General features: G+C 55.0%; 8 protein-coding genes across 8 annotated transcripts; 4 read left to right on the forward strand and 4 right to left on the reverse strand.

The window, feature by feature from the left end:
• Positions 1 to 258: 258 nt before the first annotated feature.
• On the reverse strand, positions 259 to 2670 carry D7B24_007800 (uncharacterized protein; the record flags this gene model as incomplete). Its single annotated transcript, XM_028641904.1, has 3 exons — positions 259 to 1028; positions 1082 to 1918; positions 2010 to 2670. 3 exons carry the CDS (start codon positions 2668 to 2670, stop codon positions 259 to 261), a joined length of 2268 nt encoding a protein of 755 aa, XP_028494179.1.
• A 1545-nt stretch (positions 2671 to 4215) lies between these two features.
• Positions 4216 to 6126, reverse strand: D7B24_007801 (uncharacterized protein; the record flags this gene model as incomplete). Its single annotated transcript, XM_028641905.1, has 4 exons — positions 4216 to 4394; positions 4483 to 5646; positions 5702 to 5999; positions 6067 to 6126. The coding sequence occupies 4 exons, from the start codon at positions 6124 to 6126 to the stop codon at positions 4216 to 4218; spliced, it is 1701 nt and encodes a 566-aa protein (XP_028494180.1).
• Positions 6127 to 6700: 574 nt separating this feature from the next.
• Positions 6701 to 7444, forward strand: D7B24_007802 (uncharacterized protein; the record flags this gene model as incomplete). The annotated part of the gene is made up of 1 exon (XM_028641906.1): positions 6701 to 7444. One exon carries the CDS (start codon positions 6701 to 6703, stop codon positions 7442 to 7444), a length of 744 nt encoding a protein of 247 aa, XP_028494181.1.
• A 41-nt stretch (positions 7445 to 7485) lies between these two features.
• Positions 7486 to 8853, reverse strand: D7B24_007803 (uncharacterized protein; the record flags this gene model as incomplete). Its single annotated transcript, XM_028641907.1, has 2 exons — positions 7486 to 8530; positions 8600 to 8853. The coding sequence occupies 2 exons, from the start codon at positions 8851 to 8853 to the stop codon at positions 7486 to 7488; spliced, it is 1299 nt and encodes a 432-aa protein (XP_028494182.1).
• Positions 8854 to 9638: 785 nt separating this feature from the next.
• D7B24_007804 (uncharacterized protein) lies at positions 9639 to 11373 on the forward strand (the record flags this gene model as incomplete). Its single annotated transcript, XM_028641908.1, has 5 exons — positions 9639 to 9801; positions 9860 to 10110; positions 10170 to 10203; positions 10257 to 11163; positions 11232 to 11373. 5 exons carry the CDS (start codon positions 9639 to 9641, stop codon positions 11371 to 11373), a joined length of 1497 nt encoding a protein of 498 aa, XP_028494183.1.
• A 1308-nt stretch (positions 11374 to 12681) lies between these two features.
• SF1 (Splicing factor 1) lies at positions 12682 to 13668 on the reverse strand (the record flags this gene model as incomplete). Its single annotated transcript, XM_028641909.1, has 1 exon — positions 12682 to 13668. One exon carries the CDS (start codon positions 13666 to 13668, stop codon positions 12682 to 12684), a length of 987 nt encoding a protein of 328 aa, XP_028494184.1.
• An 891-nt stretch (positions 13669 to 14559) lies between these two features.
• Positions 14560 to 16059, forward strand: D7B24_007806 (uncharacterized protein; the record flags this gene model as incomplete). Its single annotated transcript, XM_028641910.1, has 1 exon — positions 14560 to 16059. One exon carries the CDS (start codon positions 14560 to 14562, stop codon positions 16057 to 16059), a length of 1500 nt encoding a protein of 499 aa, XP_028494185.1.
• Positions 16060 to 17350: 1291 nt separating this feature from the next.
• Positions 17351 to 18724, forward strand: D7B24_007807 (uncharacterized protein; the record flags this gene model as incomplete). Its single annotated transcript, XM_028641911.1, has 1 exon — positions 17351 to 18724. The coding sequence occupies one exon, from the start codon at positions 17351 to 17353 to the stop codon at positions 18722 to 18724; it is 1374 nt and encodes a 457-aa protein (XP_028494186.1).
• Between the last annotated feature and the right edge of the window lie 1212 nt (positions 18725 to 19936).

Genomic DNA, 19936 nt, shown 5'->3' on the forward strand with positions numbered 1-19936 from the left:
CCTCTCGTAGAGGCTCAATAAGGTGCGTAGCTACTCATACATTGGGGGTGGATTTCTTTCCCCCCGAGCCAAGAAACCCCTACCGACTCGGTACGTGATAGCTAATGTAATTCCACAGCAGAGGGAACATGCAACGAACCACGCTGCGGTATCTTGCCCTCCTAGCGACCCCTCGTTGATTGCCTAGACCCATGGTTTTTGTATTCGATACCCCTGAATGATCATGTTCTCTGGCCTGGCCCAGATTGCTTGGCCATTCTAGCCATGCATCTGAATCTTGGTCATGCGAGGATCGAGCTTGAAGGCATTCTCGCGGCCAGCTGAGCTTCGTAGCGGCACTGTCTTGCCCGTACCCGTCTTGAGAGGCATCAGTCTGGTCGAGAGCACTGGCCGCACGTTCTTGTCGAGCGGGAGATGTGCGGCCTTGATAATCTTGTCTCTGTTGTACTTCTTGTCCTTCTTCGCCAGCATGTCCTCATCCCGAGACACTTGTGCATGGTTGATGTCTTCCCAACCGACCATCTTCAGGATGGACCCCACCATGAACTGGTACCGGAAGTGTCCATTGAAGCCACGGCTGACACTGAAGTTTTCGACGCCCTCCACACCCGTCACCGGCTCGAGGCCAGCAACACCAGAATGGGTGTTGGATGTGCGGTAGAGAAATCCGAGAACATAGTCGTTTTCGGAAAAGATATTGATCAGCCTACTGCTGACGACGCTCTTCATGGCGCACCAGATACCGGGGTCAGATGGTGCAGGAGCCCCAATGATGACCACCGACTCGACAAGTCCGAATTGGCGTCTCTCCGCCAGAGCCATGAGACAAGTGTAGATGACGCGGGCACCCAGGCTGTACCCGACCAACGATACGGGTCGGTCGCCCTGAGTCTTGCGTCCGATGCATTCGGCCAGGGCCATACCCGCCTTCTCACATCGCACCATACCGATGGACCATGGATTGTCGAGGATCTTGCTGACTCGGACCAAGCCGACTGGCCATTTGCCGTCCTTGAGACATGTCATGACTTGGCAATTGTTAGTATCATCATGTCTGAGGTTAGACGCGCGGAAGACTTACCATGGCGCCTGTTCATCTCCTTCTTCACCATTGCCCAAGTGGCACTTTTGATGACCAGTTCAAGCGCAGTGCCTAAGCTCATAAGGTTTTCAACCTCGTATCGTAAAGTAAAGCACTCAGCTTGGGGTCCAAAGCACTGGAAAGGAACAACAAAGCCATCCTCTTTCGTCAACCAGCCACTGACACCAATGGCAAACTTCATACGACGACTTGAAGGAGGGACCAGCTTAGCGTCGCGGTATCCTTCCTCGGATGTGCCGTTCAGAGACAACAATGCAAAATCAGCAGAATCCTTTCCATACTGATCGATCATTTTGCCCGTGTCTCTTCCAGCGTAGACGCCGAACATGTTACCAACAACAATGCCGTTGTGGGCCACGGAGCCAAGGAGGCCAGCGGCTGCTGTGTCGCTCAGCTTGATGCCACCCTCGACACAACTAATGCCGGCCGAGGCCAGAGGGGCGGCCAAGGCCCCGGCGGAGCCGATCAGAGCCGCACCAGCAGCTTTCCATTTGCGAGATTTCTTACTCTCAGTGGTTTTCTGCTGTAGAATTGCGTCAAGATCAACACCGGCGGCGGCTGAGCCTAAACCCCGAGCAACACGATTTTCGTCCTCAAACAGAATCTCCATAGAGAGGCCTAGAGACGATGCTAAATGAAGCATCAGAATCCGAGCGAACGCAGAATAAGTTTCCATCGAGAGCACAAGAAGCATGGTTGCATGAAGCAGAAGCTTGCGCTTGTCCAACGGGAGACCGCTGAGCCACGTATACGAGGGTGGAAACCGGCGCTTGAGATAGGGGTCAAGATCATTGACTGGAGGCGTCATTGCCTGACCTGCAATTTGTGTCAGTTGCGCCCGCCTCAAGGAAGAGGGGGCATGGCTTCTTTGCACATGGTACCGCTCAGGTCCGCTCGAATAACGTACCAGGGAGCCTCACAACAGGGCGAAGAAAGCCGCCTCGAGTACCGCCACGGAGCGCGGCACCAGCAGACCGTGAACCACCACGAGGAGACTCATGATCACCTCGACCGCCACGCGTTCCGCGTCCTGTGCCACGCCCGCCGCGGTGGCTCATGACTGGGGTGCCATCGGAGGAAGGTTTGACAAAAACATCTTCTATGCGTATGTGGAGGTTTGTCTGCCATTTCCTGAATATGGCAAGGAGTTCTTTTTTTAGCTCTTGATGCTGGGGCTTGCCGGCCTTGGCCTGGACATCGTGTTGGGCGTCTCTCCTGGCCACTTCCGATACCTGATCGGCAGCCGGCACGTGGGCATTGCTATACGACTTGAGTGCGGTCTGCTGTGTCTTCGAATAGCCCGGTACGGAGGGCCTGCTGCCATTCTGAGAGGCCGTGCTGTTTTCCTTGCCACCAAATGCTGTGTTGGAAGAGGATTTATCGTCGATCTTGACAGGGATTATGGGTATGAAGGTATTGGTGATCTGGACGTCCATTCTCCTGGTTATTTCTCCTATGAGGGCGATGAGGGCCAGGTTCTCCTCGTGAGTCAGGAAACCTGTTAGGTCTGTCTTGGCTCGGCGAGGCGGGAAAGGGCGCCTGCCGCCGCGGGGTGTGTTGTTGACCATGTCGATTATGCTGTTCTTCCGAGCAGTTCGGTCGGTACCTTGTCTCGAAGATCGAGAAGGGGCACAAGTAGGGAATGCCAACAATTTGAGCTGTTTCTGATGTTGCCTGGCAGAGAGACAGGACTAGATGGACAGGCACGCCGTTTGAGCTTGCAGTGGTACGTCTTGACAGTCTTGGTGTTGAGGTTGCTGGAAAGAGCCAGGTTACTGAGATGCTGGCCGTAGAAGTGGCCAAGGCCGAGGCTGCAGTGGTTTCGAGTACCTTTGGGAAGGTTTTCAGGATGAAGGTAATGCGGACAGGTGAGGTGGTGGGCGAAGCTGCAGGTACACTTGACCGTGTGCACCTGTTGCTGTTTCTGTTACTCGCACTTCTCGTGCTTCGTCGTTGCGCAAAGGCTCTTTGAGAGGCATCAACCGGCCTGAGTCGTCAGGACGGCATGGTCAGGCACACATGGACCAAACTGTGCAAGATATCGGTCGATGTGGCGGTAGGGAACCCGGTTGCACTGGGCTGTCAACGGGACCCGCGCTGAGACCTGACGCAGTGAATGAGGACTTTCGTTTGGCTTTGATCTCTTTGAACTGAGAGAGGCACAACCGGATTCGCAGAGAATCCTCGCAATGGTGGTGAACGCTTAGCCCGTGATCCAAGTCACCACAGGAATTATCACAAGACGAACACCGACAACGGCAGGCGTGACGATCAGTGGAAGGAAGTTGGGATCAAGTCTGTTCGCGCCAGCAATGTTTGTACCTTCCTCACTTCCCGTCCAACAGGCACGTCAGGCAGGTACTTCATCTAGGGCAGGACTTGACGGGAAGTTGCAACTCGCGAGACACAAGCCCCTTTGATGTCGCCCACAATTTACAGCATCTTGTTCTTCCCCCAACCCCAGAAGCTTCCACTTGTGTGACTCCAGCACAGCAGCGTGTATCCATTCAGTAGGTATTTCAGGTTGATCTGATGTCCGATTGTGATTCCTTGGTTTTAAATTCCTATTCGTGGACTTTGATTTTGGCAGCCATGGGTTTGCTGGCCTCAGACGGCTCGTCACATTCGCTTATGCACGATCATGGCCCCTGATCTTGTCCCAGTCGTCTGGTTCGGCAGTACGTTGAAACTCTTCTTTGTTGGTTTTTTTATTTGCACAGTTTCCTAACACGACTGGGACCCTGACATAGTCTCCCTCCTGTAAGGACGGCTGATAGCTCTACCTCCCTTGTTGATCATTCTGCAACCAAATTCACATGGAGCTGCAGTTCAGGGGCAAGCCATGTCCTTGTCCTTCCCCCGCATTATCTATGTCTCCACGTTCCTGAAGCGCATCCTCTCCTCCATGATTTGATGATTCTCCCACCGAACCCAAGCAGCAAAGGAGTCTATGCCATGTGACAAGTCTGATTTCATGAATAAATCGCCACCGAATGCTTAGTGCAAGGTACGTCAGCGGCAGAAACGTGGCTGTGAATGGCATGCCTGCTTTTGGAAGATGAGGCAGCTGGTATCTCCAAGCACATATTGCAACAACCATGCTGATCATGTCATTAGCATACGTGCATCGCCCTCGCAGACCTATTGTCCATTTCGGCGTCCTTAATCTTCCATCTCATGGTAACGAGCATGTGCTGAAGCCGCAAATGGAGGTATCCTGTGCCCACAGTGCTGGCATCGCTCTGCGTCACCATGCTCCCAAGATGCTTCCCCGTCTGTGTGGTCTTCCTCGCTATCGTTCACTAGCTCCTGGGTCAACTCCCCATCCACGCAATCATCGATCTCGTCCTCTATTATGGTCGTGTCAAGCTTCCACTGACGCAATACGTCGTCCTGCTTCCGGAACATGGCCGAAATATCCCTCCCTACGCCCGAGCCCGTTTCACTGCCACTCTCCACCATGTTGGCAACGCAAATATTGATCAACTGGAGGTTCCATTTGAAGCCCTTCTCAGGGTGGAACTTCAAGAGCATGGGAAACAATGTCTCCGTCGCCAGCCGTTCTGCGATGAACTCGATAGGGAGTTGTAGGTTGAAGACAAAGTTGGGCATGGGCTGGGACTTGGACGACCGGCTGAAGTTCCAATCGTCCCTCTCACCCTCGACAGGCCACAGACGGATTGACAGACGAAGCGTCCTGGGATGTGCCATCCATCTCTGGCTTTGGCCTTCAAGAGTGTTTTGGTCCACAGAAGAACTGTGTGTTAATGCGTCATTCACCGTCGTAAGATCAACCCGCATCCTCCTCAGCAACGATATCGCGAGCTTTTTTAGCTCCTCCTCAATCTGGACTAACGAATCCAACTGCCTGTACGTATCCTCGATGCTGATCTGGGAAGGCACGTCTCTGGCATCTTTAACCTCGGTATAATCGACACCATGAAGCAGGTTCCAGATGCGGACGCCGATACCCTGCTCCGATCCCGGGCCACTGAGTAACGTCTCAAGTGTTTCGGGGTAGATTTCCGGGTGAAGACGAACTTGTTGCGCTGACAGTGCAGACTCGGTCTCGTATGAGTCGATCTCTTTGTGAAAATTCAGTAGCCTCTTCTCCAAGAGCTGAGTTGTCTTGCCGCCTATGCCAGGAATCTTCCGTATCGTATATGAGTCCATGAAGTCCACTGCAGAGCCGTTCTCCAGGGCCAACAGTGTCGTCTGATTCCGCGGTTTCTTCTTGCTCCCTACGAGCTTGCTCAGCAGCTTGTTCGTAGCCACGCCACAAGCGGAGGTGAAGCCATATTTCTCTTCAATGTTAGTGCGGAGATACCAGGCCAAATGCGAGCCCAGAAGGAGCCGCACATAGGCCTGGTTTTCGAGCTGCTGCTCCCCAGCAGGAGGGGGGTCGCCGTGGACGCGGCCCGCCATTTTGGTCAAGTCACAGGAGAAACCTTTCTCTGGGTCTGTTTTTGAAAGGCAGAAGAAGCTGTCAGCCAAAGTCAGCTTGTTGAGGCACGACATGTTGTAGTTGATCATGTCCGTCACGTCTGTTTGCCTGGTCAGCGTCACACTTATGGCCGCTCTCCGTCGGCCCTCACATACCCATAAAGACCTCGTCCAGGCCCAAGCGTTCGACCTTGCCGCTCCATGAATGGCCCCTGAGGAATGCATAGAGCGATTTGCTCACATCCCGAAACGGCGTCAGATCCTCGCCCTCGACGACGACTAGATCGGGACAGATCTTGCGAGCAGCGGAGATGCGCATGAGTTTCCGCACGCCGCGCGCGCGAGCGACATAGTTGCAGGTGGCGAGGATCGACTTTTGCTTCACGCCGAGGGGTAGGGATTTGAGGGCTGGATTCTGCGATTCAAGAACGGAAGCGTAGAAGCAGTCATAGTCCTAGGGGTGGATCAGGGTTTCGAATGGCAGAGGCGCGCGTGATGGAGGACATGGGTGGTTGGCATACAAAATGAAGGATGATTCTGTCATCTTTTCGTTTTGGGGGGTTCTTTTTGGGAAAGTCCATATCGATGGACTCTCCTGTGATGGAGGGAGTTGGATGGAGTGTGACGTGTGAGGCGAGTTGGGTGAGAGGTCCACGGACGAGCTGCTGCAGTGCACATGTGTTGCCGGCTCACGCCAAGCGCTTAGGAGCTGGCAACTCACTGGGTCTGGCACACGTGGTGATCGCGGCCACTCTTTACATCACACCAACACGTATGAGCGAGTCCCAAAGGTGACCGCAAACCGCAAAATCAACACACAATCATCTGCACTCTGATTGCAAGATCAAAGAAATGGCCTTCAGGTAGCAAGCAAAATTAGCCGTTAGCATTGAGTACCGAGGACTAAAGCCACCAGCCAAGAGTCATGGAGCGCGACTGCTGCCTGGATACACACCAATCCCGATCGGCCAGATCCTGGCCGACGAGTCTATCTACGGGCTGATGCAACGAGACCTGCAAAGACCAGGGTCCCTGCTGTTGAAGGAGGCTGCCCGGTACCTATGTAAGTGGACAGCCCAGGCACGAAGCTTTCAGATTCACCATCTGTTCCACATGCCTCGCATTCAGGTCATATACTAAAACCGAGCAGCCATCATGGCGTTTGACCTACAAAACGGCAGTGCTGCGACTGCGCAACACGCCATCCGGCCAGAGCCGCTTGCTCTTTTCTCTCATGAGCCTCTTCCATCCGGCCTCATCACACGGATCGATAACGACAGCGACAGTGGGTTCTATGGCCCACTCGATGTGTCCTCGCTTGCGACGCGGGCAGCGTCAGCCATCGCCAATAACTCAAATGCCGATGAAAGTCTTCTTCGGGAGACCCTACTCAAGTTTCTGACGCTCGCTCAAAATGATAGCATGCCTGACGCTACACACTCCTGTTGGCTTTGCATCCGCATGACGCTCCCTACACCTGTCTGGACCATTCCCAGATGGCACATGGACGGGCGCATGTACGACTGCAGCTGTCCCTCGCCCCAACTTCCACATTCAAAGTATGCCTTCACCATCCTCGGACCATCGACGAGGGCCATGGTAACGAATCCTGCCGTGCACGCCGCTCTCATGACGCCCTTGTCAACGGGTCAATGTGCAGACCTGAGCGAACCCAACGCTGAGCTCGCAGTAATCTTGGCGAAATACCAAGCAGCCACTGTCGAACCGGGCCAGATTATCCGCTTCAGCTGGGGCGAGCCCGATTCGCCCGTGCACTCAGAGCCGGATTCGAGCTCCTCGATGCGCGTCTTTATCAGCATCCTACTAGGAAGAGAGAAAGAGTTGCGCGACATGTGCGACTTGAGAGGGCAAGAGTACGGAGTTTGGTATAACGACTAGGCCATGGGAGGTGGGGACTCTCACTCATCGCAAGGCAACCTCTACAACCTTGAAGTCTCGCGCTGCGTCTCCGCCGCCACAGCCTGCAAGAAAGCCCGTTCCACATCATGCTCATGAATCCATACCAAGTCCCTGCGGCTCTGCATTCTCGTCCGCAGCTCCGCGTCCGTCTCTTTCTGATCTATCAGGCTGACGAGGGCCCCGTTCCGCTGCTGAACCGTCCTCTGCACTCGGTCAGTGTGTTCCTTCCGCGTCCGCTCGTACAGGCGCAGAGCGCGGGCCACGTCCTCGTCGGACACGGGCTTGCAGATTCGCTGCGTCTCCGGGAAAACGTGTAGGACAGCCTGCGCAAATGCCCATGCGTCGTCGATCGCCAGACTCCCGCCTGCCGCAAAGGCTCCGCCATGCGCGTGTGCCGCGTCGCCTACCAGAGAAACCCGACCAGCCCCCAAGACCCACGAGTCCAACTCCTTGGCCGCCGTGTTAGGGTAGATCTTGGTGTACGGCGTCGCATCGATGACCGCGCGCGCGAGGGGGCTCCAGTCTTTGTACAGGTCGCGCAATGTGTCTACGCTGCCATCCGAATTCCACAGCGAGTCCTTGTACGGCGCATCGGGTGCCTCCGGGTCGCTTTGCTGGGAGCCAACGATGGTGAAGAGGTCCTGGGCTAAGGGCGACAAGAAGAGAGAGCGATCAGGACCCCAGATGTGGACTGCCTCATCAGGCAGGCCCGAGATGTGTTGCACGTGCGAGCGTGGGAAGACGGAGCGGAAGGTGAGGTAGCCTGTCCATCTTGCGGCCGACGTTGGCACAAATGCCTGGCGGACAGGGGAGTGGATTCCGTCTGCGCCGAGGAGAATGTCTGTCGCAATGCTAGTGCCGTCTGTGAATGTGACAATGAGGCCTTGAGAAGAGTTGTCGCGCGATATCGAGGAAAAGGACTTGCTGAGATGAAGACGTCCTGGTTCTATATGGTTCAGTAGCGCTCGCTGGAGGTGAGGGCGATAGAAGCGGGCTGTCCTGTGTCTGTCTTCGACCTTTCCAACATGAAGGTCAGCAGACACAGTTTCATTTGTTTGGTAATGCCTTTGGGAAATCAGCATGATGCGCCATACCTCCGAATTCTTGGCTCAGGGGGGGGGGGGGGGCACCTACTGATAGATCATAGGGCGGCCCGACTTGTTGCGGAACGCAATAGAATCGTCGAGTACGTCGCTGACCCCGAGCCTCTCCAACGTCTTAAGACCATTTGGTCCAAGTGCGATGGTAGCTCCAATCTCACGCAGCTCCGTTGCACGCTCATAGACATGCACGTCAATGTTGACATATCTCTGCAGCGCAATGGCAGCCGTGAGACCGGCAATGCCTGCGCCGACGATGGCAATTCGGAGTTGCACCTGGTCTGTCATATTTCGTACATTCGTGTGTCTGCATCTTAGTTACATGGATGTCAATGAAAGCATGCATCGCCCATCTATATCACATTGAACTCGTGGTGTTACAGCGAGGATTCTCCGACCTGGCCATGACGTGATTGTCTCCATTGTCGTCGCGATCTGTCCCAACCACGAGGTTGTCGGCGCCACACGTCGGATCACCCCCGACTCCCCTCACCAAAGTTCGTTGAAAGATAAACGTCGGCCGAAGTTCCGACTTGGCGGCTGCCGGTCCTGAGTCGCGCGAGTCGACCAGAGGCAAGGCAGGATGCAGTACAGCAGCACGTCAACTCTGGAAGCCCAATAAGGGGTTATGAAACTGGCATCTGGTTCGGTCAAGGGCCAATAACATGTCGAAGTGACCGGAGCGTGCTTCAAAATAGTCCATATATCGGGCCTGCGAGTCCATGGCATCCACTCAATGGTTTCCCAAAGTGTCGAGCTTCCGGGAACGAGCTATCGCGCATCATACCCACCGAGATCCCAGGACACGGAGGCGAGTTGTCGGATATCGCAAAATGAGCCCAGAAAAGAGTAAGAGCCATCCATGACGACAGGCCGATCAGGGCGCACGCAATACAGAATCTCCAATTCTAGAGCGGCAGTTATGTGAAGCAGGAATCATACACGAGGCGTGGTTCATTGCTTCGGACCCATGTGTTCTTAAGCCCACCCCGACCCGGCCGATCTCGCCTTTGTCTTGTTCAGTGCATCGATATTCCGACAGACAAAGAAGCCTTGCTTCGATAATTGACAAGATGATCGAGTCGACAGTGACGAGGAAACAGTGGTGGAAGATCCAGTGGTACTCCGATGATGATACCCCTGAAGAGCGCAAATTCATCATCAAGCTGGACCTGCTGGTCGTCCCCTACGCGGTCCTAGCCTATTGGGTCAAGTACATTGACCAGGCCAACTTGAGTGAGTGCGTCCAATACTCGAGTCTAGAGCGCACGACTTGCTTATGCGCCGTTGACAGACAATGCCTACGTCGCCGGCATGAAGGAGGATCTTGGATTCTTTGGAAACGAGCTTGTGCAGCTGCAGACCATGTATACTGTGGGAGCAGTTGTCGGCATGATCCCCTTTATGTTTCTGTTCACTTATATCCCGATGTACTGGACCATCCCTGCCATGGACATCATGTGGGGTGTTTTCACCCTGCTGCAATACCGGGCAACGTCGTTCGGAGAGATGGCCGCGTATAGGTTCTTCGTCGGGTTCTTCGAGGTAGGCTGAAGGGCGCTTGTGTTCTCGCTACAGTGTCGGACTGACAAAGTCGCAAACAGGCGGCATTCTTCCCAGCCATGCATTATGTCTTTGGTAGGTCCTCATGATCGTAACTGGCGGCGTCAAACCACTGATATCACCGGCAGGATCCTGGTACCGTGGCCACGAAATCGCCCGTCGTGGGGGCCTGTTCTACACAGGTCTCAACCTGGGCACGCTGACCGCGGGATTAGTCGCCGCAGGAGCATCGGCACGCCTCGAAGGTGTCAACGGCCTCGCCGGCTGGCGATGGATGTACATCATCTGCGCGCTGATTACCTTTCCGGTCGGGATACTCGGCTACTTCCTCCTCCCAGGCACGATCGACCAGCCCAATCGATGGGTTCTCAACGGCAAGGACATTGAAGTCGCCAAGAAGAGGCTCGAGAGAGCCGGCCACGTCACGCACGGCACCTTCAAATTCGGACACCTCAAGAAGATCTTCCTCAGCCCCCAATTCTGGACCGTCATCCTGGTCGACGTCCTCTTCTGGAACGCGGGCATCCACAAGAGTACGGGAAGCTTCCTGCTCTGGATCAAAAGTCTGCAGAGGTACTCGCCCTCCAAGATCAACGAACTCGGCACGATCGCCCCGGCGCTGGGTATCCTGTACAACCTCGTGGCGTGCTTCGCATCCGACCTGGTTCTCGGGCCGGCGTGGGCCATCACCTTTGCTTCAGGATTCAACGCTGTCGGGCTGATCATTTTGGTGGTCTGGAAAGTCCCCGAGGCGGCGCTGTGGTTCGCCTTTTCGACCATGTACTGGTCAAACGCCCTGTCGAGCGTGTTTCACGGCTGGGTGAACACCCTGCTGCGCGACTCGCCTGAGGAGAGATCCTTCACGCTGGTCATCATCACCATCATTGCGCAGTCCTCGACGGCGTGGACGCCGCTGCTGACGTTCCCGACGGTAGAGGCACCGCGATACCCCAAGGGGTTCGGTTTCTGTCTCGGATGTGCGCTTGCGCTGATCGCGTCGACGCATGTACTCAACATTTACATCAAGCGCAAAAGGTGAGCGGAAATCCCCATACCTACATCTACTAAGACCGACGTCCCTTTGCTGACCGTGCTTCGTACAGTGCTGGCAAGGATCGTGCTGCGACTGAAGAGACTGCTGTGCGGAGCGACACGTCGTCAACGGGCGGCGGAAACGATGCCAAGATCACTCAGGGGTCTGATGCAAAGGTCAACACTCGGGTCAACGAATCGTCATCAGGGTGATGGCAGCCGAGATTTATTCGGGATCTTAAAAATTGAGAAACTCGGTCAAATTAATGCAGGTTCACCGAATATGGCTTTCATCATATTTATTGCCACAGATGGACATCTGCCGTCCCTTACAAACCAATACTTACCGACTTATCGACTGAACACCCAAGCTAGCCGGTAGCCTGCCTTGACCAGCTCGTCTGTGGACACAAAAGCGTAGAACTCCCTCAAAGGCTGATTATCGAAGACTCCGGTGACTCATCTCGATTCACCTCATATGGAGGAGCCATCGGGACTGTCAGGGATGGCCGGATTTGTCGGGTAGGGCTCTCGGGCTCCCTCTGCCCCAAACATGGCCAGTCGTGGATTTTGATGTCGATCTCGACGTTGCGATCACGCAAGTCGAAGTAAAACTCCACATGGCGAGCATGCCACGGAGCAGCTGGTGATGTGCCCCTTAAAGCGTTATCTGGGTATATGACTCGATTCTACATGATAGTGTCGAGAGAGGAATATTCTCGTGCCCCTTTTTAGATCATGACTATTTAGGCATGATAGTTATATAGTCTATAGTATTTCCACCATGATCATCAATTTCATTACATCATTAAGTATTATAGATCGGCCATGCTTGGTATTTGATGATGATGCATTTAGGCTAACACAAATGCTTTAGCTGCCCCGGTGGTGCCTGGAGGGGCGATCCAGGTCTGTCGGCAGGGTGCTCGGCGCTGGCAGGCACCATTAGAGTAACAAATCTCCTGCCATGAACATAGAATAGATCTGACCCCTTATGTGGGTTGATGTAGGTATCTCTATATATGTTCCACATGCGGCGGTGTGCGCCACGCCATAGGCTTTCTATCCCTCGATCTTTGACTGGAGGGTTTGACCTAAGTTTTGTAATCCTTAGTTACCTACCTAGGTATGTATGCATCACAGAACAGCACCAAGTCTCAGGATCTTTTCTCAACGCGAACGGGAACTCGTGTTTCCATTACCAGTCTGTCCTCGAAGGCTCTCCCACTGGCAGCAGCTGCCGGAGTCGCATAAATACCACCATGGTCCTGAGCTCGTGTTGTCAAGCCTGACTACAGAAGGCTTCAAAACGTCTTCCGATAGCGAACAGGCATCGTACAGAGTCGGACAAACGCCGGGGACAAAATCAGAACGTCATTGTTTGGTCTCAATCAAATTCATCACGAGGTAAAGTGCATATAGCAAGCCTTGCACTACTGTGATCGAGTCAGTACGTCAAGCACAAAAAGGCCAAGTTTACACGATGAACCTGCTTCATGTTAGCACTACCAGTCAATAATCTCAAGTTGTCTTTGCGCGAAGTCGGTCTACCCTCCAGGGTGGCAAAGTCACCATGCTCCGCTCCTGTGTGTCAGTGTACCCTTCCCTAGGACCAAGAATGTCCTCCATCAGCCTAGCATATTCGCCTTCGAACTCAGCATCAAGACTGCTTTCGACCCTCATGAGGCTTCTGGTGGGATTGAGAGAGACCTGATCTTGTGCCCTCGCATCGGCGCGGCCTTCATCATCTCGAAAGGTGCCGTTGGCCATGGCCAGGTCCCGCAGTTGCTGCTTCTTATGCTCATTCAGCCACTCGGGTGTAGATACTGCATTAGTAATGACCTCCTGGATCAGTCTCTTCCCTTCGTCCACTTTCCGCTGTGTGATTGCGGTGACGAGAACGTGGAGTGGCTGGCTGGAATCGTCAGAAGCGCCCCCTCTCAGCTTTGACCTGCCCCGCCCTTCCTTGACAGACCCTTTGCCTCGAATGGCCAGATTCACTCCGGCACGCTCTTGCATGGCCTTGAGGGTGGCCCCTCTGGGCCCAAGGATCTGCCCGATGAAGTTGACGGCAGGAAAGTCGGCTTGCGGGATGTATATGCGGTCAGCGAAGCCCGATGGACGGCGATAGTCATGCGGTAGTTGATACGACGGAATCCTGGCGACGGCCTCCTCGATGCAGCGGTGCCGTTCTGCTTCAAGGGCTCGACGACGCCGCTGGAGGCGTGTATTCGTGCGACGGCCCGCTGTGTCATATTCTGGGGCGGGCGAGTGCTCCCGGCGCCAGCCTGGTTCGGCGGTCCTTGTTACCAGGACGTCAGGCAGGGTTAGTTGGTGCGTAATTTCTCGAATTCGAAAATGAGTCACGTAAGCGTCAAGCTGCTCGGCGGTCATGTTAGCCTGTATTGCCACTGGAAGGATTGTCCCGTCAGCATTGGTGATGGGAAATTGTGTGACGGTATGATGAGGAGAAGCCCAGCGAGAGCTTTTGGTCGTAGCTGCGCACATGTTGCCCGGCGGAAAAGATGATTGCTATTGAGCAGGTGTTGCTGTTGACGTGGATGGAATTGAGGACAGTGTCGCCGAAAGTGATGGTGGCGAGGCCCAGTAAACTGAGGTGGTGGGAGGTAGGCGAGAGAACGTCTTACACGTGATTAGTTTACCTATCAGGATAAAACAGTCATCAACAGTCGTGTGTCCATCATAGAATTACCTACCTTGCCATGTCTATATATACCTAGTCAACACAAGCTATTGGAGATACCCAGGGCTTGGAAAAGCTTGATCTGGTGCCCTGGCCATAAGGGTGGGAACACCAGGACGTGAGGGCGGCCATGAAGATTATGACCTGTTTTGTGCCTTCAAGGCACGGTAAACCTTCTACTACCAAGGCCATCACACAAAAGCAGCCTAGCTTAGCTATCTACCTTACAGCCCAATATTCACGAGCAAACAACAAGCCCCGGGGGGGGGGGGGGGGGGGGGGCTACTGCTTTGCATCTATGGCAAGAACCTTGCCCCTCTATCAATCGTCATACCAGGACCAAGCAGTAAGCACCCTACTGAACAACTCTGTTCACCCCTCTAGGCACCGTAATTACCCGGCCTAAGGCACTTCCCTGAATAAGGTACCCAGGATCCTTTGGTGCCTTCCCTTTGAAAGTTTCCAGTCGCCTGCCTGCGCTTTGTGGAGACACTCATTCTTCTCCAAGGGACATAAATCGCAGCCTTCACACACATACCTACCTACAGGCACATCAACACCACTTTGGAAAGAAGTACTCAAGGTATTTCAAAAAAACGTAATCATTCTACCTATATCAAGTCAGACTCATGGATGCTATTATTGCGTATTAACCTGCTGTTTTTCGTAGCACCATACCCATACCGGCGTCAATCATGGCTGAGCGGTCGCCGCCAAAAGCCCAAGGGCAAGAAAATGCCCCTCGCACCACGCCGTCGCCCAGGAAGCGAGAAATAGACCCAGGAAGCACTTCAACAGCAAAGAGCAAGTCACTCGCCACGCTCTCGCCGAATGTTGAGCCGGACTCTGGCCGACATCTTTCCTTGCAAGCCACGTCCGTGTTGACACATGCCGCGCCTTCATGGCATACACGTCATCTGAAGCTTCCCTTCGACCTCCGGGATCATAATGTCAAAATCGACGCCGACGTCCGCCGAGTGCTCTCTGAGATCTTCCCTAACACAGTGAGCATTCTCGTGGGCGGTAATCGGATTTATCTTCACTTCACAGTGAAAGAACTACCAGAAACCCCTTGGCCGCTCACTATTGCGGGGTTACCTATTACAATCGGTGACGAGATGGGCAATGGCAAGGATGTCATGTTCCCCAAGACGACCACTGGCAACATGAGCATCCGAATCTGTGAGGACATCGATGCGAGGTTCATGTCTTTCAAGACCCAAGCCTTTCGCAGCCTTGCTGACACCGCCACCCGCGCCATTCTCACTTGCGTCCCAGAACTTGCAGTTATTGAGTTCATCCTTGACGCAGAAAGAAAGTTCCACGTCGTACTAGAGGATAGTGTTGACGTTAAGTCAATCTGGGCCCGACTGCCCGGGCGCATCGCGAAGTGCTGGACGATGTACCTGTTTGAGAAGGATCTATGCCGACCAGATATGAGAGATCGCAAAGCCCTGCGCCAAAAGATGCCGAATGCTGAACAAAGTATTGTGGATGACACAGCTTATGACGTCCTTCGCCCTGGCGTCCTCATCTCCATTTTTGCCTTTGATGACGCCAGCAGGAGGGACTTCTACTCTACTTCTTCTGGTGTGCTAGTTAAAAACGGTGCTGACGACAAGTTCATGACCGGCGCATCCCACGGCATAGCCGAAACCGAGACTGTTCACCAGACTTTGTCGTCTGGAGACCAGCGGGTAGTCGGCAGGGCCGTGGCAGAGCTTAGCTTCACAGATATCTCACTCATACAGCTTCAGCCTCAAGTCGAATTCGTCAACGAAGCCTTTGAACAGGAGGGTGAGCCAGTCCCTCCATTCACCACACTGCTTGGAGAAGACATGAACGACGAGATCGATATGATGCAAAGTGTTTTCTTCAACAGTCCTCAAACGGGTGCCATGGAAGGCCTCGTAATGGCCAAAGGTTGGAAGATACATAATCGCGGTAGTGAGAAGACTCACCCGCGAGAAGCCGAATTGGAGTACGTCGTCTACGACTGGGTATACCTTGGGCAGAATGAGTCGCCTCCGAACGTTTCGATCATCCCTGACGGGAGCCGCGGCTCTGCTATATGGGATGACCTGGGCCGAATTATTGGCTTCTTCCATTATCACTTGACGGTGGGATCTTTCAAGGGATTTTACACCTCGGTATCCGCGGACGAGGTGGTCAAAGCAGGATACCGACTGGCTTGAGCGCCCAGCTGGTAAGACTCAGCCTGGAAAGAAAGTTGATTGCAGCATTCTGACCAGGTGGGGGCACGGGCGGCCAGCGGCCAGCGCCCAGGGCGCCATCGACCATTCGGCCAGCGGCGGTTGGAACAGTTGGGCGCCGCGGCTCTCGCGTCTCTGGCGGGAAAGCCCCCCACCTTGGCCCAGCAGGAGGAGGAGATCCTTCAGCTCCTCTCTCGCATCTTCGCATCCTCGCATCCTCCAATTTTCCCATTCCCCCCCCATCCCTGGCGCGGCATGGCACAGTAGGATCGTCTCATTTCTTTCACCACTCTGTCTTGGATCACGGACCCGAGGGCTTGGACAGCCGATAATGAACGACGAGCCTTCAAACTTACTTTCCGATCCTTTCCCTGCCCTCGCCACAATGCTCCATTCGCTCGGGTAGGGCCCTACCTCCCTGACTCGACACCCCAGCACAGTCGACGGCCGACACTCGCGAGACTTGATCCATCATGTCTATCCTACCCATCGTGACCATCAAGATCTCGCCGATTCCTCTTGATCACGAGCGACGACGGACGTGAATCCTTCGAGATGCGGTGAAGCCAGCAAAGCCAAAAACCACTGTCAAAGGCTTCTTAGACGCCGCATACCAGTCTCTGTTGTCGACTCGATAATCCCCGCATCCCAGCGATTGGGCGTCACAAAGCCATGTCGGCAGGGTTCAGGGGCCCATTCGGCGCTTGCGCCTCGATTCCCACGACTTCGCGACGCCCGAAATAGCCAACCACGCGTCGAATCGCCCCTCCTTCGTGTGTGCTCATGCGAGCCACGGAACCATCACCACCAGGACAGTGTCTTCCGTTTCGTTTGTTTCCCAGACCCGCCCGCGTCTATCTGTCTGCAGACCCTGTGCCATGCCTCTTGTCACACTGCATGCATATGCGGGCTAGCAACGCGGCGCTTCAAGGCCAGGCCCCGGCCTGACATGGAAGGCCTCGCTCCCTCAGTTGCTGACCACCATGTTGGGCCTGTGTTCCTCGTTGCGTTCATATATGAACTATAGCCGCCGTCTCTCCTCACCCCACCGCTCTCCTATTATCTTCTCGTTTGTCTGAACCAACGCAACTCACACACACACACACACACACACACATTTGTCAGGCCCGAGTGGCGACGTGCCTGTTGCACCTTGTCTCGTCTGCCGGTCCAGGTCAAGACAGAGAGGCAGCCATCAGTCAAAGTTGCTTGCCGTGCTCTACACATCGTCTAACAGCTCACGAGGCCAAACCAAGGGCACAGAGCAGGAGCCATGTCGACATCGATGGCGCCCGCCTCGCGGAGGCCGAAACTCTCCCTCAGTATCAAGCCTGCCACAGGCCCCAAGCCGAGATCATCCAAGACGCTCGCTGTCGTGGATCCCAAGTCTCCGACGGCCTTCAACACACTGTCCAATGTCTATGTCACCGCCATCGAGCGCTCGACGCCCGTCACTGCCATCAATACTCACCAGACACCCCAGCTCCACATTCACACTGGCATGAGTGATCTCAAGGATCACCAGCGACGTATCCAAACCCCGTATGCTGCTTCCTATCCCGAGACGCCTCTGACGGCGAATCCCGCTTCGCCATCCGCCATGGAGGCCTTCTTCCCCAGCATCATGACGGCGACGCCTCCACTGTCGGCTGGGCCCGTCGAGCTCACTGACCCCAAGGTCTTCACCTTCGGAACAACAGAGGCACCGAGTCTCTCCATCACCGCAATCACCACACAGATCGAGCCGCGGACGCCCCGCAGGCGAGCCACCCTCTCCGGCTCATCCGCACCATGGCTCAAGCCTCCTTACTCGCACCCTCGGTCCCTTCACAGCATTCTCCGAAACTCACCATTGCCACCGCCCACAGCACAAACCCCAATGTCGCCTAGGCGGCAGTCTCTCCGGCTCCAGGAGAAAGCTGCTCGTCGCGTGGCCTACAATAGCCCCATTGAACAGACCATTATCACGAACAAGTACACCAAGTCACACATTGACCTGCTCATCGATGACATTTCACCTCGGTCCCCCGCCCTCCCCGGCCAGGATCCAGACACGGTTCTCGACCTTGCCCTCGCCTTCACAAGCGACGAGACGCGCGACGGAGGTCAAACGCCAGGACCTTTCGAGGAGATGCGTCGGCGCATGGCCGGACTCGTAGCCACAACGCCGACAGCACTGTCACCGTCTGGACCTGGAGGTGTCCGTAAGCGGAGAAAGAAGGAGAAGAAACGGAGATGGGTGTGGACGATAGGGCAGGGCGAGGACGGCGACGAGGAAGTGGGCGGTGCCATGGCGGCAATGAGGGCCGTGGAGGCCAAGGCCGCTTCGGAGCCGCCGCCCCAGATCACGATACCGTCGCGGGGGGCGCAGTGTTTGATGGAGGATCTGCCGACGCCTAGCGTGGAGACGTTTGATGAGTGTGAGGATGTCGAGATGGCCGACTCGAGCAGTGTCGTGTCAGACAGTCGAGCCGTGACACCCGGTGATGGAGATATGGACCTGAAGACGCCGACGCTGGCGAGAAAGGGTGGCGAGGGGGTGGTAGCCAGGAGGAGCGTCGACCGGCTCGGGTCGGTGGACCTGTTCAACCCAGAGACAGGCAGCCGGAGGGATACGCCGGTGCCGCCGGACATGATGGTCACATGAGGACTCGCGGAACTGCAAGAGAAAAAGGCGACATCGCATCTGTAATCTGGTGGTGTATTATTATCAAGAGCGGTTGGGATATCCATAATGACTGAATGATGACTATGAATTTGGAACAAAAGCTGTTGCGCTCCTTGTCTTGCGTGCACGACACTCTTCGCGTCGAAGGCATACTGTTCTGCAGCCAAGTGAATTATGAGCACTTGTGCAATGTCCTGTGTCCTGTGGGAAGGCTCTTTCTTGTTTGGGAGAACGAGTCCTCAACGACCAATGTGCGGAATGGACACATTAGCCTCCAGCTGTATTATTGGATTGAACTGTGCGCCAAGGGGAAGGGGTGAAGAAAAGGAAAGAAATGATGGGTCAGATCACGACGGGCACCTGACGGGTTGCTCCGAGGCTCCTTGAGGCTCCTTGATCCTGATAGTGTCAGCTCGAGTCGGTGGCCGGTTAAGAAGGAAGCCTGGCTCGCACATGTTCACGATGTTCACGACTCTCCATCCTGTTCACGACCCTCCATCACCTGCAAATTATGACCACACATGCATGGCCGCATGGCTCTCCAAAAGCTTGTGCACCGATAATGACCCGAGGAGGACGTAATCTGGACGAGTCTACAGTACCATATTGACCCACGTTGCCAGACATTAGTCGCTCGAGAGCGCCACACGCAAACAGTCATGACGACCAGCCGCCTACGCAAGCCCGCAAAGCCACGAAACAAGGCCCCGCGGCCGCAGATCAGGAAAGCTTGCACTGCCTGACCTGCAAAGGTCGCACCTTGGTACCTACCTAGAAAGGGAAAGCAGTGTCTGCGGCGTGTGGGGAGGAAAAGCAGCTGAAAAGAACCCAGGACGACGAGAGGGAGGGAGGAATGGGAATCGGATCATGGCAGGGATTGGGTGAGGCGCTACGGAGCGTCGTCTAGCGCTGTCAATCCGACCGGTTTAGCGCGTGCCAGCTGCTGCACTCCCCGGCCCCCCCTTCTGCGTCGAGCGACAGGCTTGTGCAGAGGACTTTGGGGAGGGGCTGCTTCTAGGGCGCACCGGCGCCGCAAGGGCCAACACGACCTGGTACTGGGGACATCGAGGCTGCTAGGGCCGAGACCACAACCCCACCAGGGAGCTGCAGTGTGAGGTTGGACAGGAGCTCGCCAACGACGTCATACTGCGCTGTCGCCGCCCGCCGAACGCACCAACGCATGTGTAATGA

This window comes from Verticillium nonalfalfae (genome assembly GCF_003724135.2).
Source record: "Verticillium nonalfalfae strain VnAa140/NRRL 66861 chromosome Unknown scaffold_65, whole genome shotgun sequence".
NCBI classification, from domain to species: Eukaryota; Fungi; Ascomycota; class Sordariomycetes; order Glomerellales; family Plectosphaerellaceae; genus Verticillium; species Verticillium nonalfalfae.